The following is an 18,818-nucleotide window of genomic DNA, read 5'->3' as shown; positions in this document are numbered from 1 at the left end:
AAATGTGGTATCAAAAAAAAGTACAGATCATGGCGCAAAAAATGAGCCCCCATACCGCCACTTATACGGAAAAATAAAAAAGTTAGAGGTCATCAAAATAAAGGGATTATAAACGTACTAATTTGGTTAAAAAGTTTGTGATTTTTTTTTAAGCGCAACAATAATATAAAAGTATATAATAATGGGTATCATTTTAATCGTATTGACCCTCAGAATAAAGAACACATGTAATTTTTACCATAAATTGTACGGCGTGAAAACAAAACCTTCCAAAATTAGCAAAATTGCGTTTTTCGTTTTAATTTCCCCACAAAAATAGTGTTTTTTGGTTGCGTCATACATTTTATGATATAATGAGTGATGTCATTACAAAGGACAACTGGTCGCGCAAAAAACAAGCCCTCATACTAGTCTGTGGATGAAAATATAAAAGAGTTATGATTTTTACAAGGCGAGGAGGAAAAAACGAAAACGTAAAAATTTAATTGTCCAGCGTCCTTAAGGGGTTAAAGCACCAACCGGATAAAACAGTAATGCGTTTCAGCCAGGTATACTAACCTTACTCGTATGTATGTGTGTGGGAAATGGCCCAAATGTAGTCAAGCCATTAAAGGGGTTCTCCACCATAAGGTGATTTTAGTATGTACCTGCCAGACAGTAATGGACGTGCTTAGGAAGGATCTGTGATTGTCTTGGGACTAAATGGCTATGTAGGGAGATTACCATAACACTGTGGCTAGCGGTTTGTGAACTGGTATTTCTTGTTTGAGTTTTCTTCTTTTGCCTAAAAATACCAGAACTCCATTTTCCTCCCTCCCACACATCAGCCACCCACCCATTGAAACATCAATGAGCTGCATCCATTCAAATCAGTGTGGTTTTCTCTCCCACCAAGCGATCTCTCCACCCATTGAAGCAGACAGGCTCCTTGTCATCAGATGACTAGTGAGTCAGGTCTCGGGCCGCATTGCATGCTGGGAAAAATCAGAGACAACAGTCATTTTGTATGCTGTTCTAATTCTCTCCTTTTTTTCAATGACTGTTACTGATGGTAACTGAGGTCACCAGCGTGTGTCCATATAAAAGACTCATTGGGTGGTATGACTCCAGTGACTGTATTTGTTTTGTGGAGTATGAAATGTTATGGGTGCAGTCACACGGCCGTCTGTCCCAGTTTTTTTATCCCAGTTTCGGTTCCGTTCTTGCAGGCTGTAAATGGATTAAAAATGGCTATAAAAAAAAAAATAAAAATAAGTAAAATAAAAAAATCACATTCATGTCAATGGGATTTTTTTTTTTTTTTTTTACAATCAGCTTAGATCCGTTTGCACACGTCTGCACTCATTTCCATTTTTTTTGGCAGCAGAAAAAAAAAAAACAGCACATGCAGTATTTTTTCTTCAGTCCAAAAAACGGATACAGTAAGTTTAACATTGAAGTCTATGGAAAACTGATGAACCTTTAATTTCATCCGTTTGCATCCGTTTTTCCAATCTGTATTTTTTTTACTTCTGAGCATGCTCAGAACAAAAATCTTTTTTTCTGTTTATTAACTAAACAATAACGGATACAAACGGATAACATCCGTTTGCATCAGTTATTGTTTTTTTTTTAAGTCAGTTTTTATTTTTGATGGGAGAAGAATGGGACGGGTCTAGACGGCCGTGTGACTTTTGTAGTAAAAGTAATGTGTTAAAGAGTCTACACCCCCTTTTGTGAATTTTCAGGTGTACACCCTGCCTAATGCAGTACATAAGAAATAAGTTTTCAATTGGAGATGACATAAAACCATTACATCTCAACGTGCCACAGAGAGTCAAATAAGACTGGTGGCTTATGATCATGTCCTCTCCAGATACATCCTCTTACCACACAATATAAAGCATACTTTCACTTTCAGCATCATATGATCAGGCTTATGTAATCATCTGGTGTAAGGTTTTCTCAGTTCCAGGAATGTTAGGGGCAGGAGGGTCTCCACACAGCGGGGTCTGTCCAGTAAGAGCTGCTGGAGGACGGATAAGGCTCCAGCTGTTCACATTTCCTGTTTTTCTTTTATCCCTTGCATTGTGGCTGGTAATGTTATGTGAGCATAGGCCAAGAAAGAGTAATGCTTCATTGTTCTGCACAGTAGCCAATCAGATGGCAAAACTACACAACTTTTGTTCTGCTTTTTTTTTAAGCCAGGAAAAAAAAAAAAAAAAAAAAATGCCCCCCAATTTTTAATACCCAAGATGTTGTTTTTGTTGCGACTCCACCCCACACACAAAAACATTGTGTAATAGAATAGGTGTTTATCCGCTGCGTTTTTCTCATTACAAGTAAAGATTTCTACAGAAGAATTGCCACACAAAAAAATAAAATAAAAAAATACACAGAGCTTTTTCTGCTGTTTTGTTCCCCTATAGAAGCATGTCAAATACAAAAAAAAAAACAAAAACAAAAACCTGCAGTGAGTAAAGCGTTTCATATTTCTCTATTGCAGTGTTTCCCAACCAGGGTGCCTCCAGCTGTTGCAAAACTACAACTCCCAGCATGCCCAGACAGCCTTCGGCTGTCTGGGCATGCTGGGAGTTGTAGTTTTGCAACAGCTGGAGGCTCCCTGGTTGGGAAACACTGCTCTATTGACTCAAACAACATCTGGCTACATTATTTTGAGACATTTTTGACAATAATGCCAAGTGTAATCCCAGCCTTAAAGGGGTTATCCAGGAAAAAATGTTTATTTTTTTTTCCCAACTGGCTCCAGAAAGTTAAACAGATATGTAAATTACTTCTATTAAAAAAATCTTAATCCTTTCAGTACTTATGAGCTGATGAAGTTGAGTTGTTCTTTTCAGTCTAAGTGCTCTCTGATGACACGTGTCTCGGGAACCCCCAGTTTAGAAGCAAATCCCCATAGCAAACCTCTTCTAAACTGGGTGGTTCCCGAGACAGGTGTCATCAGAGAGCACTTAGACAGAAAAGAACAACCTTAACTTCAGAAGCTCATAAGTACTGAAAGAATTAAGATTTTTTTTTTTATAGAAGTCATTTACAAATCTGTTTAACTTTTGATATATAATTTTTTTTTTCCTGGAATACCCCTTTAACCTGTTTCCCATGAGAAACCATTGATCAATGTAAAAGATCAGTGTGTGCAGTGTTATAGCCCTCTATGGGAGCTATAACTCTGCAAAAAAAAAAAAAAGTGATAATTTAACCCCCTTCCCTAATAAAAGTTTGAATCACCCCTCTTTTCCCATTAAAAAAGTGTAAATAAAAATAAACATATGTGGTATCGCCGCGTGCGGAAATGTCTGAATTATAAAAATATCTCATCAATTAAACCGCACGGTCAATGGCGTACGCGCAAAAAAAAATCCAAAGTCCAAAATAGTGTATTTTTGGTCACTTTTTATATCATGAAAAATTGAATAAAAAGCAATCAAAAAAGTCAGATCAATACAAAAACAGCACCGCTAAAAACTTGAGGTCACGGCACAAAAAATTAGCCCTCATACCGCCCCGTACGTGGAAAAATGAAGTTATATAGATGACAATTTTAAATGCATACATTTTCCTGCATGTAGTTATGATTTTTTTTCCAGAAGTACGACAAAATCAAACCTATATAAGTAGGGCATCATTTTAATCGTATGGACCTACAGAATAAAGATAAGGTGTCATTTTTACCGAAAAAAATTTACTGCATAAAAACGGAAGCCCCCAAAACTTACAAAATTGTGTTTTTTCTTCAATTTTGTCACACTATTATTTTCTTTTCCGTTTAGTCGTTGATTTTTGGGTAAAATGACTAATGTCACTGCAAAGTATAATTGGTTGCGCAAAAAATAAGCCATCATATGGATTTTTAGCTGCAAAATTGAAAGTTATGATTTTTTTAAAGGTAAGGAAGAAAAAAGTTAAAGCGCAAAAACGGAAAAACCCCGGGTCCTTAAGGGGTCAAACAACACAATGTAACTCCAAGTCAATGACACTTCTGTGAGATCACACTGTCCACTCAGGAAGCAACACTGATTGACAATCAATTTCACATGCTGTTGTGCAAATGAAACAGACAACAGGTGGAAGTTATAGGCAATTAGCAAGACACCCCCAATAAAGGAGTGGTTCTGCATGTGGTGACCACAGACCACTTATCAGTTCCTATGCTTCCTGGCTGATATTTTGGTCACTTTTGAATACTGGCGGTGCTTTCACTCTAGTGGTAGCATAAGACGGAGTCTACAACCCACACAAGTGGCTCAGGTAGTGCAGCTCATCCAGGATGGCACATCAATGCGAGCTGTGGCAAGAAGGTTTGCTGTGTCTGTCAGCGTAGTGTCCAGAGCATGGAGGCTCTACCAGAAGACAGGCCAGTACATCAGGAGACGTGTAGGAGGGCGACAACCCAGCAGCAGGACCGCTACCTCTGCCTTTGTGCAAGGAGGAGCAGGAGGAGAACTGCCAGAGCCCTGCAAAATTACCTCCAGCAGGCCACAAATGTGCATGTGTCCACTCAAACGATCAGAAACAAACTCCTTGAGGGTGGTATGAAGGCCCGATGTCCACAGGTGGGGGTTGGGCTTACAGCCCAACTCCGTGCAGGACGTTTACAATTTGCTAGAGAACACCAAGATTGGCAAATTTTTCACTGGCGCCCTGTGCTCTTCACAGATGAAAACAGGTTCACACTGAGCACATGTGACAGACGTGACAGTCTGGAGACGCTGTGGAGAACTTTCTGCTGCCTGCAACATCCTCCAGCATGACCGGTTTGGTGGTGGGTAAGTAATGGTGTGGGGAGGGGGCCGCACAGCCCTCCATGTGCTTGCCAGAGGTAGCCTGACTGCCATTAGGTACAGAGATGAGATCCTCAGACCCCTTGTGAGACCATATGCTGGTGCAGTTGGACAATGCTTGACCTCATGTGGCTGGAGTATGTCAGCAGTTCCTGCAAGAGGAAGGCATTGAGGCTATGGACTGGCCTGCCCATTCCCCAGACCTGAATAAGATTGAGCACATCTGGGACATCATGTCTTTCTCCATCCACCAATGCCCTGTTGCACAAAAGACTGTCCAGTAATTGGCCACCTCATCAGGAGCATGCCCAGGCATTGTAGGGAGGTCATAAGGGCACGTGGAGGCCACACACACACACACACACACACACACACACACACACTACTGAGCCTCATTGTGACTTGTTTTAAAGACATTACATCAAAGTTGGATCAGCCTGTAGTGCGGTTTTCCACTTTGATTTTGAGTGTGACTCCATATCCAGACCTCCATGGGTTCATACATTTGATTTCCATTGATAATTTGTGGGATTTTGTTGTCAGCACATACAGCTATGTAAAGACGAAAGTATTTCATTGATTAGTTCATTCATTCAGATCTAGGATGTGTTATTTTAGTGTTCTCTTTATTTTTTTGAGCAGTGTAGTTATGATTAAAAGTCAATGTATGAGTCATGTGTAAGCCACATTTCATTATGCTTTTTTTTTTTTTACCAAAAAAGTCCCATTGATTTTTATTGTGATTCTGCTGCTCTGTTCACACTGTGGAATTTCTGCGGAAGATGTTTCTGCTGCAGAAATCCTGATTCCGTAGGCTGCAAAAAGAATAGACGTCCGATTCGGCACACTTGAATAATCAGGTGGGGGTTATCACTGCTCAGAAATGCGCAATCTCATAGTATGCAATGCATTTCCGTGCAGTGCTAACCCCCACCGAATTATTCAAATGTGCCGAATGTCCACCCGTGTTTTCTATACGGACATTGTGCACATTTTACGCTGTGCGAACAAGGCCTTATTGTAATCAATACATTCAAACAAACAAACTTTAGAAGTCTGACACGTTTCAACTAATAAGTCTTACTCATTACATTTGAGAGGCCATGAGTAAGGTTTAGTAGCTAAAACATGTCAGACTTCGGACATTTATATCATGAATTATGTATACATGCAAATACTGAAATGAAGTAGCTTGCGTGTATGCAATATTCACAATAAAAAAAAAAAAAAAAAAATTCTCATTTGATGAGGTGCTGGATTCACTTGATTGTTTGAGGACCCTCTATTCATTACTACAAATATCATAATATAAAGCTGGCCTACAAATTAGACATGCACCAGCTGACCCGAATAATTTTGGCAAGAGTGTCCAAACATCCAATGTTTACACGAGCTTCCCGATTCTTCAACCTTTTAATGGCAGAGAAGTGAAAAGGACTGCAACATATACCGTAAGTTTACTTGTCCACAATAGTGTAGTTAAAGGGGTACTCCGGTGGAAAACTATTTATTTTTTCAAATCAACTGGTGCCAGAAAGTTAACTAGACTTACTAGTCTAGAAATTACTTCTATTAAAAAAATCTTAACCTGCCAGTACCTATCAGCTGCTGTATACTACAGAGGAAGTTCTTTTCTTTTAGAATTTCTTTTCTGTCTGACCACAGTGCTCTCTGCTGACACCTCTGTCCATGTCAGGAAATGTCCAGAGTAGGAGCAAATCCCCATAGCAAACCTATCCTGCTCTAGACAGTTCCTGACATGGACAGAGGTGTCAGCAGAGAGCACTGTTGTCAACTTCCTCTGTAGTATACAGCAGCTGATTAATCCTTCCAGTAGTTATGTTTTTTAATAGAAGTAATTTACAAATCTGTATAACTAAATAAAAATATTTTTTTTTTACCAGAGTATCCCTCTAATTTTGCTGCATTCAAAAACATTGTTCTGGAAACAGTGAAAGACAAAAATGAGGGGTAAACCCATCCTAAGCCAAAAACTTATATGCGGGGGGGGGGGGGGGGGGGGGGATCAAGAGAGATATTTGTAGAATGAGTGTATGGCCAGCTTTAGTAATTCTTTGGTGCATCTTGCTTATGTGTTTTTTTTTTCTGTGTGCTTAAAAGACAAAGGTACATTAAATAGAGGGTTTTATACAGCAGAATATTTACTAGTCTCCCCTTAGAGGCATGATTGTTGATTACAGATAAGCCCATACTCTCAATGGTCATCAGTAAAAGAACACTCAGCTATTTAAGCAGACAGAGGAATCATATGACAAACTTCCCAGTAACACATACTGCTGGCAGGAGGAGCCATCACAAATACAGGGCTCAATTCTCTCTTAGTGGATGTTTCGTGCGCCATTTAGGAGGCACAACTGCACCGTCTAGTCCCTCTTTGATGGAAGATTACACTAATGTTTGAAGCTAATGTGAATTTATGTAAACCGGCAGTAGAAGAAATATATGTTAACGTCCCAGCCTCAGGGATCACTCACCAAGATGATATTGGCTGTAGGATATTCAGGCGTCCAGCAGCAGGATACGTTTAAACCTCAAGGACTAGCTTGTAGGCAAAGACTTGCCGCAATGCAAAGGATTCCCCTAAATCCCATAGACTTCCGGAATCTGTCAAAATTACATGAAGTCTCGGGCTGTAAGATTGCCCTGGAAGTTTTAACGTATCCTGCTGCCTGACCATGGAAAGAGTAATGATTTAAAGGGGTACTCCACCCCTAGACATCTTATCCCCTATCCAAAGGATAGGCAATAAAATGTCTGACTGCAGGGTTCCTGCTGCTGGGGACCCCCACGATCTCTGCTGCAGCACCCCAGATATCCGGTGCACAAAGCGAACTTCGCGCCATACCGGATGACTGGTGATGCGGGTTGGAGGCTCATGACGTCACGGCCACTCAATGCAAGTCTATAGGAGGGGGAGTGATGTCAGTCATTCCCCCTCCCATAGACTTGCATTGAGGGTGTGTGGCTGTGACATTACGAGCCTCCGGCGCTGCACCTGACGCTCTAAGCAAACGCCGGGTGCAGCAAAGATATCGCGGGGGTCCCCAGCGGTGGGACCCCCTGCGTTCAGACATCTTATCCCCTATCCTGTGCATAGAGGATAAGAAGTCTAGGGGCGGAGTACCCCTTAACTTCCAGATTCCCTCAAAATTGTGATAATGGCTGGAAGACATCTCACCTGTTTTTAAGAGAAACATATACAGGGAGCTCAAGATGTGATTAAAGATGTACAAGCAACAATAATCTATTTACCCTATGATTCTTCTCTCGGAGTATTCTTTCCTCTTGTTGGTAAATGGCCCACCAAATCCAAGGAAGCCTCGGCAATGCTGCACACAGGGGTTGGTGACATCTTGCAAAATCCCCTTTGATGCTCTTGTCATGAGTATGCCGCAGGACGACAGATGTCTGCAAGAGTACAAAAGGAGTCAGGAGAACAAGAGGTGACATTCAGCCGACGCAAAAACTGTTTATTCTTATGGACATCTATGAGAAGTGGGTCTAAGGAATATCTTGGCCAGCCTTTGTCACCGGCACAATGTAACGCAGGGCTGACGCTGGAAGAAAAGGCTCCAACACCTACATGTAGGCACCACAACTGTTTTCAGCTTCAGCTGGAGGGCATGTGATCTTAAAGAGTACCTGTCATGATCTTGTTAAAATTTAATAATCCTCCCAGTTCACTGCCCCCCATCATGATAAACCACCCCCTGCCTTTAATTTTTATTATTTTTTAGTTTCCTACCGTGATATTGCTCTGCATTTTCTTCTCAGTCTAAGTCATATTCACAGACTGGGAAGGGGCGTTACCCAGCAGGCATGACATCATCTGAAGCCATACAGGGGAGAACTTCCTCCCTCACTCTGCTACACACAACCCAGAGCAGTTCAGTGTGCGATGAGGTAAGATTGGCTAAGGCTGCACCCCCCTCCCCCAACCCCTCTCAGCATTTCCTGATTTCTGCCAGGCAAGCAGTGCCAAGTCAAAAGTCTGAGCAAAATATGGGGGGGGGGGTGTAAATGTGCTCTGGACAAGTGGGGAGACACACCGAGTGACTTTTTTAAATTTATTTATTTTATTTTTTTTTACACAAATGAAACATAGAAAACTTTTTTTTTTCTTTTTAACAAAGTACAAGTACATTAGAAAGATTTTTTTTATTTACCATAAGGAGTGCAATAGCAAAAAAATTTTTTAATGAGTGGCCATTTAAAGATATCGTTTTAAAAACATCTATGTACTTATAATGGATTGTCACAACTACACATTGAACTGGTCACAGTCATTTCAACAAACTGAATAAATGAATAGTACAAGAGACTATAAGAAACTTTGTAAGGCTGTGTTCACACGTTCAGGTTTTTTTTTTATTGCAATTGTGATTAATGAATGATTAAGAGGCCAAACATGCTAATAAATAAGATGGATATATTTCCCGCCTTCCGCTCTCTCTTTATCGAAGGATATCAAATAACACATTCACAGTTGCCCAAATGACAGGCAGATCTGCTTAGTAATTCTACAATGCGAGAAATAACTAAAATTATGTATTATACCCCAACGGGAAACATTTACCATTCAGCAGCCCTGGAAAGCTGAAGGCCAACAGCTACAACACTCACAGGGAAGCAGTCACCCAGCTTTTTTTGGAAAAAAAATCTAAAATCATTGAGTGGGTGATCAAGTTCATTGAATTAAAGGGGTAGTCCAGTGGTGAAAAACGTATCCCCTATCCTAAGGATAGGGGATAAGTTTGAGATCGCAGGGGGTCCGACCGCTGGGGTCCCCTGCGATCTCTCTGTATGGGGGCCAGGCTCTCCGGCCAGATAGCGGGTGTCGACCTCCGCACGAAGCAGTGGCCGACACGCCCCCTCAATACATCTCTATGGCAGAGCCGGAGATTGCCGAAGGCAGCGCTTCGGCTCTGCCATAGAGTTGTATTGAGGGTGCGTGTCGGCCGCCGCTTCGTGCGGAGGTCGACACGCCCCCTTCCCGCGGGCTGTCGGGGCTCCGTACAGGAGATCGCAGGGGGCCCCAGCGGTCGGACCCCCGCGATCTCAAACTTATCCCCTATCCTTAGGATAGGGGATAAGTTGTTCACCACTGGACTACCCCTTTAATTGCCAATCCCATTCTTTGTGATGTATCTTATTAGAGGAAAAAGGCTTCTTTCTCCTCTGAGCAAGCTTATTCCCTGTCCCCCACTCCACTAAACCTTCATTCACTCTGGAAACTGCTCACTTCTATTCAGTGTTTACAAGAGCAAATAGCAGCTCACTAAGAGATTAGGTTACATGCTGCCAATACAAGTGTAGAGAGAAGGAAAGGGTGAGGGGGAAGATGGGGGGGGGGGGTAACTTTAGAGAGCATAAGCACAGAGAGACCACAAAAAGATTACACTAGCTAACGGTAATTATTAGGTCTCCCCCCTGGGCTTGATTCACAGATCTGTTCCCCAGAGCTCTATAATACCCTCCATACCGCTGTTTCTGCTTTGTAGGATGTACTATACAGACAGAAGAAGAGTAGCATCCCGCCTCTGTAAACATGGAGGGTATGAGAGACATCATAGAGGCTAGGCTCCCCCCAAGTAGTTCAGGGACAATAAATAAGTAAAAATGGGAGGCCCCAGAACTAAAATTTCATGTGTCATAGCAAAGGGTCTGAATACTTTTGACCATGCAACATTTTATTTGATTTTTTTTAACAAATTGGCATACATTTCTCAAATTCTGCTTTTACATTCTCATTATGGGGTTCCGTGTGCAAAATGATGAGGGAAGAGAGAGGAAAAAAAAAAAAAAAAAAACACATTTAATTTTTATAATAAAATGTGAAAAATTTACAGGGCCTGAATACAATATAATGACTAGAAATAGTGCTACGTTTTCTGTGCACACACAGGACTGCATTCCTAAAAGTTCAATGAAATGACAGGTACACTTTAAAGGGGTACTCCGGCCCGGAGACATCTTATCCCCCATCCAAAGGATAGGGGATAAGATGTCTCACCACGGGGGTCCCGCCGCGGCGGGACCCCCGTGGTGAGACATCTTATCCCCTATCCTTTGGATGGGGGATACGATGTCTCACGGCCGGGGTACCCCTTTAATTGGAGGGGTATAAGTAATGAAATAGGACGAGGCTGTAAGCAGTGTACATTACAAGGAGTTCTCGTGATCCCCCGAGTTCCATATAGGAGGATATTTAAAGTAAAGGGTAACATGAACACTATCCGCAGGGACGGTGATCAGATTTACCACTTACACAACTGACAAGTTCTCCAACATAAGGCTGTGTGGCATGTAACCAAAACAAATGGACCAGACGGTAAATAGGTTTGAGCCGCAGAGCATTATCTAATGCATTAAACCCATGAATACAAGAAGCAATAAACAGAAACTGTGTAGCAAACATTAGCACAGGGTGAAGTCAGGGAATGGGCATTGCATAAGATGGCACAATACCAGTCATTAGGATCATCTCACCTTGATACGACCCTGGCTAGGTTTCATGGTAAAGACCGGTTATGGGACTATAGGCGAGTATGCAGCAGCCGATCACCATCCCCTTACATCCTGCTGACTAGTCAGTAGCGCGATTATGTCGGTGTAGACTACAGTTTATATTACACTGTACTTTAATAGCTTTTTTTTGTTTTCTACAGGGTGGATAGGAACATCACAATAACTTCCCTGAGGGCAGAACTGTTCTCTACTGTAATATTGTAATGGAGGGATTGTTTCCACCCATAATGCACTGTTAAAGTGAGTTCTATAATAGAGATCTCCAGCTAAACATGTTGCAGATGCTGAGAGTCCCCCCACCTCCCCCCCACCTGTCAGGTCGTCTATTGCCAGTTCACTTCCAGCTCTGCGGTGTTTGCCAGAGAGGCCCTTGCTTGGCAGCACTGCAAGTCCTAACAATCCTACGACTGTAGATGTACGCATTACAGCGCGAGGACTTCCTCTAATACCAAAATGACCAGGTTGTGTTCCATGCCTCGGAGCTCAGGCACAAGTGTTCTGAGGACAAAGAGCTGCAGGAAACACAAAGATAACCCAATCCTTAGTCCTGCCTCCCCCTAAGGACAATGGCACTAGTGCTCACCACATTCTTTGTACAGAAAATCACCCACAATCACCCTTTCAGCTAGAGACACACACATACATGGGAAGGCCAATGATTTTTCAGATACTGCTTTAAAAAACAAAAATAAAATAAAACCACATACTCCCCTACCCTGATCCCCCACTGCTGTCATTCCAATGACTCCTTGTCCACACTGCTCACTGCAGTTTCATGTGATGTGATATCCCTGCAGGAACCCCCCCCAGTCAGTCCACAGCAGGGACGCCCCTCAGCCTAGATGTCTCCTACAGAGACCACACATCACAGGAAGTAGCCGAAAGGAGCAGGAAACGGGAACCCTTGTGCCTTCTCACCACAGTGCATCCTCTTTATTTTAACCCAGGAAAGCTACACATCCTTTTCCTTTGCTCAAGGTGCCGTTCTGATGCTCATATGCCCATTGCAGGCACATTTGTCAGTGGACATGGATCAGCATGGGCTCTGACCAGTCTTGCAGAAACGAAGATCCATATGCAGCAAGCTTTCGTTCTAACACCTTTCCTTCATAATCAGCAACAAAGCTACAGTAGCTCTTCTGTTGGTTTGGACCAGATGGATAGCCATTGCTTCCCACATACATCAATGAGCCCTGGGTGAAAATGAACTCGGCCCAGCTTCACTGATTCTCCTTTCTTAGAGCACTTTTGCTGCCAAATGTATCCCATCCATTTACAGTGTTATTTCCTTTAGCGGCAGGGGTTTTAACCTCTTAAGGATGAAAAGCATACAGGTACGCCCTTGAGTCCTGGTACTTAAAGGGGTACTCCGGCGCTTAGACATCTTATCCCCTATCTAAAGGATAGGGATAAGATGCCTGATCGCGGGGGTCCCTCCTTTGGATAGGGGATAAGATGTCTAAGTGCTGGAGTACCCCTTTAAGGACCAAGGGCATACCTGTACGCCCTGGTTCCATTACCCAGGTTGGAGCACACTTCATACCTGGTGGGTCCTGTTTGCCATCAGCAGCCAGGACCCACGATTAATGCCAAGCATGGCTGATCAGGCTGATGCCCGACATTAACCCTTTAGACGTTGAGATCAAAGTTGATCGCGGCATCTAAATGCGGAAGTTAACTGTCGGTTAGCTCAGCAGAGCTGATTGGAATATCCTCTGTGAAACTGCAGGTCCCAATCAGCTGTGTAGATGACAGGAGAGCCCTTACCTGATCGGTGATCTGATGTCCCCAGCCATGGCAGGCTAGAGCAGCAGAACAAGTATAACACTGATCAATGCTGAGCCAAAGAGCAGCATTAAACAGTGTATGCAATCGCAAGATTGCATGTTATAGCCCATTGTAGGAACTAAAGAGTTAAATAAAAGTTAATAAATCCCTTCCCTAATAAAAATTTGAATCACCCCCCTTCCCTCCCCCATTTTTAAAAAATAATGTACTAAAAAATAAACAATCAAATGTAGTAACACCGCATTCATAAACGTCCAAAATTGGTAATTTTTTGGTCACTTTATATACCATCTTCGTTAAATTTACCTGAATTGCATGAAGCAAGCATGCACTTATATGAAGGAATATAAATGTCAGTGAATTTCTCATGACCAAAATATTCAGGTCTTCTTGCAGATGCCTTATTTATTTGCATGATTTCTTTCCGATCACATTAGATATTTATCTTCAAACATACACGAAAATACATGGGGTACGATTGTTTACATCCCAAACAGGTAAGATGACATATACCTCAGCTCCAGCCTGTCACACTACGTTGCGGGGGAACAACCCCTTAATCATTCTGAATAATTCAGTTCATACATGAGCGTAACCTATTGCTATTGAATGCACTTTATATACCATTAAAACAAAAAAAAAAAGTAATAAAAAGCAATCAATAACTCCCATGAAAACAAAAATGGTACAGATAAAAACTACAGAATAAAAAAAAAAGAAAAAAAAAAAAAAAAAAAAGAGCCCTCATATAGCCCCGTATGCGGGAAATTTTTTATAAAAAAGTTAAAGGGTCGGAAGAGGATATTTTTTCAAGCGAACTAATTTTGGTGTATCTAGTTATTATAAGGGGTAGTAGTAAAATAAAACCTATATAAATTGGGTATCCTTGTAACCGTATGGACCTACAGAATAAACATAAGGTATCATTTTTATCGAAAAGTGCACTGGCATTTTATTTGTTTCGCCGTAGATTTTGTTATAAAATAATTGAGGTCATCATATGGGTCTGTAGGTGTAGGTGTAGGTGCCCTTATATGCATCTGTGGGTGCAAAATTTATGAAAGAGGTATGATTTTTAGAAGAATCTAAAGTGCAAAAACAAAAAAAAGTCATGGTCCTTAAGGCCAAAATGGGCTTGGTCCTTAAAGGGGTACTCCGCCCTTAGACATCTTATCCCCTATCCAAAGGATAGGGGATAAGATGTCAGATCACCGCGGTCCCGCTGCTGGGGACCCCTGGGATCGCTGCTGCAGCACCCCGCTGTCATTACTGCACAGAGAGAGTTCGCTCTGCAAGTAATGACGGGCAATACAGGGGCCGGAGCATCGTTACGTCACGGCTCCACCCCTCGTTACGTCACGGCCCGCCCCCTCAATACGTGTCTATGGGAGGGGGCGTATCTGTAGTCACGCCCCTGCCATATACTTGCATTAAGGGGGCGGGCAGTGATGTCACGAGGGGTGGGGCCATGACGTAACGATGCTCCGGCCCCTGTATTGCCCGTCATTACTTGCAGAGCGAACTCTCTGTGCAGTAATGACAGCGGGGTGCTGCAGCAGCGATCCCAGGGGTCCCCAGCAGCGGGACCGCAGCGATCTGACATCTTATCCCCTATCCTTTGGATAGGGGATCCTTTGTCTAGGGGCGGAGTACCCCTTTAAAGGGTTAATATCAAATAATATACATTTTATTTTTTTTCCCCTCCTTTACATACACACAGCTGAGAAAATGTGCTAATTTAAATATCTCCGAGCCTTGTAGGGCTGGTAACACAACTAGGAAGCCTTTCTTCTTCATCCAGTTCTAGTGGGGAAAGGAAGGATCTGTGATTGTCCTGGGGCTAAACGGCTATGTTGTGAGATCATCATAACACTGTGGCTAGCTTTTTGTGAACGGGTCATTTACTGTAGGAGTTGCCCCTCTCTCTCCATTTACAAGTCCCATAATTCCTTGTGTAGGTGAGGCAATTTTTCTCCCCCACACATCAGCCACCCCATCCATTGAAACACACCTGTGCTCCCTTCAATGCAATAGACCAGTGTTTTCTAACCAGGGTGCCTCAAGTTATACAAACACACACACACACACACAGTGGTCGATCCACCCATTGAAGCAGGACAGGCTCTCTGTCATCATCTGACTAATGATGTAATGTCTCGGGCCTCACTGCAACCTGGAAAAACCTGAGATGATACTCATTTTGTATGCTGTTAAAAATAAACTTCTGGGCAAAGATCACATAATTGCGAGATCACCATTACACACAGGTACAGACACTTTATTATGAACTATACAAATTTTACAGCCCTGTAGCATAGTCAAATAAAATGTAAAAAAAAATCCTATAATATCCCTTTAAGAAAACAGTTTCCCACAGGGCTCTGCTATAGATTCTGATGCAAACCAAATGAAAAATGTAACAAGGAAATCCAAGCAGAATCCTCCTTTATGTATCATGATTTATAAATTATTCAGCTAATTTAATTTCCTACATTTTTCCACAGTGTTGTTACCCTGTTTGTATGCCATGTATTTGGTTTGCATGCAGACAGCTCAGCATCGTGCCCACTTCAGTCAGATGACAGATGTATCATGGGTTCACGGGTCTCCTTTTAATGCTAGTTTGGCTATCAAATATCATTGCTCAATTTTTAGCTGTACACTGTTAATACAGCTCTCATGTCAATAGGCTAGAAAGCTACATACCTACGTCGCACACCCCCTTGGCTTCTTGCACAACCAAGGTGCAGATGTCACAACCGATACATTCAATGATGTAAATCTTGTAAGGCATCAAAGATAAGTAAAAAGTAAACTAAAATAAATGCAACAAATGCAAAGAGAAGGGGTAAATAACTTTTTTTATTTTTTTATTTGGGCCACACTGTCAGACTGTTCAACTGGTGCCAGAAAGTTAAAAAGATTTGTAAATTACTTCTAATTAAAAAATCTTAATCCTTCCAGATCCATTAGCTGCTGTATACTATAGAGGAAGTTTTTATTTAATTTTTTTTATTTCCTTTCTGTCTGACCACAGTGCTCTCTGCTGACCCAGCAGCAGGAGCCCTGCGATCATACATCTTATCCCCTATGCTTTGGATAGGGGATAAGATGTATAAGGCCGGAATACCCCCTGTGGAGCATGCAGCAGCTGATAAGTACTGGAAGGATTAAAGGGGTATTCCCGGACAAAACTTTTTTTTTATTTTTTTATATATTTCAACTGGCTCCAGGAAAGTTAAACAGATTTGTAAATTACTTCTATTAAAAAATCTTAATCCTTCCAATAGTTATTAGCTTCTGAAGTTGAGTTGTTGTTTTCTGTCTAACTGCTCTCTGATGACTCACGTCCTGAGAGCTGTGCAGTTCCTATGGGGATATTCTCCCATCATGCACAGCTCCCGGGACGTGACATCATCATTGAGCAGTTAGACAGAAAACAACAACTTTTTCTGAGCGCTGTCAGCAGCGGCTGTTACTCTCACATCACCGAGGAGGTCCGGAATCCGAGGCCGTGATACCCGTACTGTGCGGTGAGTGCAGGCTACGTTTTCTCTTTGATTGTACTATGTATACTGAAGTCGATTGATTCTCTGTCCTAGCACCGCCGCAGGTTTTTGAACAGAGACTCCCAGAGCTGTCCTTGGTCCATAATCGTGGATTTAGTGGCGCTGTTTTTTCTGTACTCTTGAGAAGTGTTATTACATTTTATAGCTTACCGTAGTATTGAAGTGTCCCTGTCATTTCATATGTCACAAATAACCCGCAATAATCGCTAGTGCTAACAGCAGAGTGATCGGGAGATAAGCTTTGTGCTTCTCCCAGTTTGTTCTAGTGTGGGTCTGAACATCCAAACCAATAAAACCCATGTGAAAAGGTAAGAGAAACTACATAGTCCGGCACAGCCGCCACGCCAACCAATGCCATAGCTTACAGGAGTACAGTGTATGCACCAGGGGCGGATGCAGAGTCTATTCTTGGGAGGGGCACAGAGTATTGTGTGGTTGACACGCCCCCTCCCAAAGATTTTCATTGAGGGGCGTGGTGGAACATCGCATCCACGCCCCTCTTGATGTCACACCACACCCCCCTCTATGCAAGTCTATGGGAGGGGGCGTGTCAACCCCTGCAGCCTGCACCCAGCATTCAGAACATAATGTTCTGAACACTAGGGCAGTGGACTACCCCATAAGTACGCAGCATAGTCTCCCCCCCCCCCCCCCAATTAAGTTGGCAGTATATATTTCCCCCCCACATTAGGTTGGCAGTATATATTCCCCCCCCCCCCCCCCCAACATTAGGTAGGCAGTGGACCCCACAGATATACAGCCTTCAGACATATACAGTGTATGGCTGGAGGCTGTATGCCTGTATACTGCCCCACTTCAGTGCTCCGACCACCGCTCCTCCGGTCAGAGGTCATGATTAGAGATGAGTGAACGCCCTGTGGGAACGCACCCTTAAAGTTAACGTGGGGCCGCAGAGAGTTAACCAGGGCATCCTTGTGTCCCCAAAAGATCTTTTGGGACACAGGGATGTCCTTAATACTGATGGGGGACATTAATCCCAGGGGGTGGGGCAATTGTCAACCTCACCACTCACACTAAACCCAATACACTGGTTTATAGTGCGGGTGACCAGGAGTCCAAGGAGGGGTCACTTACCAAAATCTGTCCAGTGGTTCCTCTGATATTCCCCAGGGAAGTTCTGTTACTCAATTGAGTTATATGCGTGCAGGAGGCGGGGCCCCCATGACTGCTTGCCCCCTGCTTCTTTCAGACTCCTCTACTGCTAGCCCCCTATCATAATCAGCTACTCAACGTCCTAGTGACGCCAGTCACATGACACAGAAGTGCAGCGCTCAGAGAAAGGAGCGCATGCGCCATTATTTTACAGTCGGCCCTCACGTCCTAATCACGTGAGATCTCAATCTTGCGAGAGCAACTGTAAAAGAACGGCGCATGCACTCCTTGCTCTGAGCGCTGCACTCACATGACATAGGTCACTAGGATGTTGTCTCTGAATATGATAATAAGGGGGAGGGTGGCAGTAAAGGAGGATGAAAGAAGCAGGGGGCGGCCAGCCAGCAGGGCCCCGCCTCCTGTGCGCAATTAACTCAATTGAGCAACAGAACTTCTACGGGCAATATCAGAGGAACCACTGGACCGATTTTGGACTCCTCCTTGGACTCCTGGTCATCCACACATAAATTATTGTATTGGGTGGTCAGGGTGACAGTTTTTTCTTTAACCTCTTAAGGACCAATGACGTTGTGGAACGTCATGGCACCCTGGGCTTTAAGGACCAATGACGTACCACAACGTCATGGCGTTTTCCGGTCCCTGCCGCTCGCCGGGCAGAGATCGGAACGGCATGCCTGCTGAAATCGTTCAGCAGGCATGCCGTGCAAATGCCTAGGGGGGTCCCGGGACCCCCGCATGTCGGTGATCGCAGAAAATCGCATCTAAATTCTCCTATTCCGGGCTGATCGGGTCTCTGGTGACCCGATCACCCGGAAAATGGGGATGCTCGGACCTGTCAGTGACAGGCCCCAGCATCCTGCAGGGTAGGAGTGAGGTCGCAATGCTGCGATCTCCTCCCATCCCCTGCCATTGGTCAGGACGGTGGGTTGCCATGGAATTCTGCCCACCCCTGGATGTAAGGCAGAACGGGGGGAGAACATGGAGGCCGGTACCT

General features: G+C 43.3%; 1 protein-coding gene across 1 annotated transcript in view; it reads right to left on the bottom strand.

Annotated features, from left to right (window-relative positions):
- LOC130358640 (coenzyme Q-binding protein COQ10 homolog A, mitochondrial) overlaps positions 1-18,818 on the bottom strand; it is a 39,801-nt gene that overhangs the window by 12,659 nt on the left and 8,324 nt on the right. The window contains exon 2 of the mRNA XM_056562166.1: positions 8,058-8,213. Within this exon, the coding sequence (XP_056418141.1) occupies positions 8,058-8,213 (156 nt within the window). The remainder of the gene's footprint in view (positions 1-8,057; positions 8,214-18,818) is intronic.

This window comes from Hyla sarda, chromosome 2, assembly GCF_029499605.1.
Source record: "Hyla sarda isolate aHylSar1 chromosome 2, aHylSar1.hap1, whole genome shotgun sequence".
In the NCBI taxonomy this organism is placed as follows: Eukaryota; Metazoa; Chordata; class Amphibia; order Anura; family Hylidae; genus Hyla; species Hyla sarda.
Note: the sequence above shows the minus strand (reverse complement) of the source record. Positions and strands in the feature narration are given on the sequence as shown.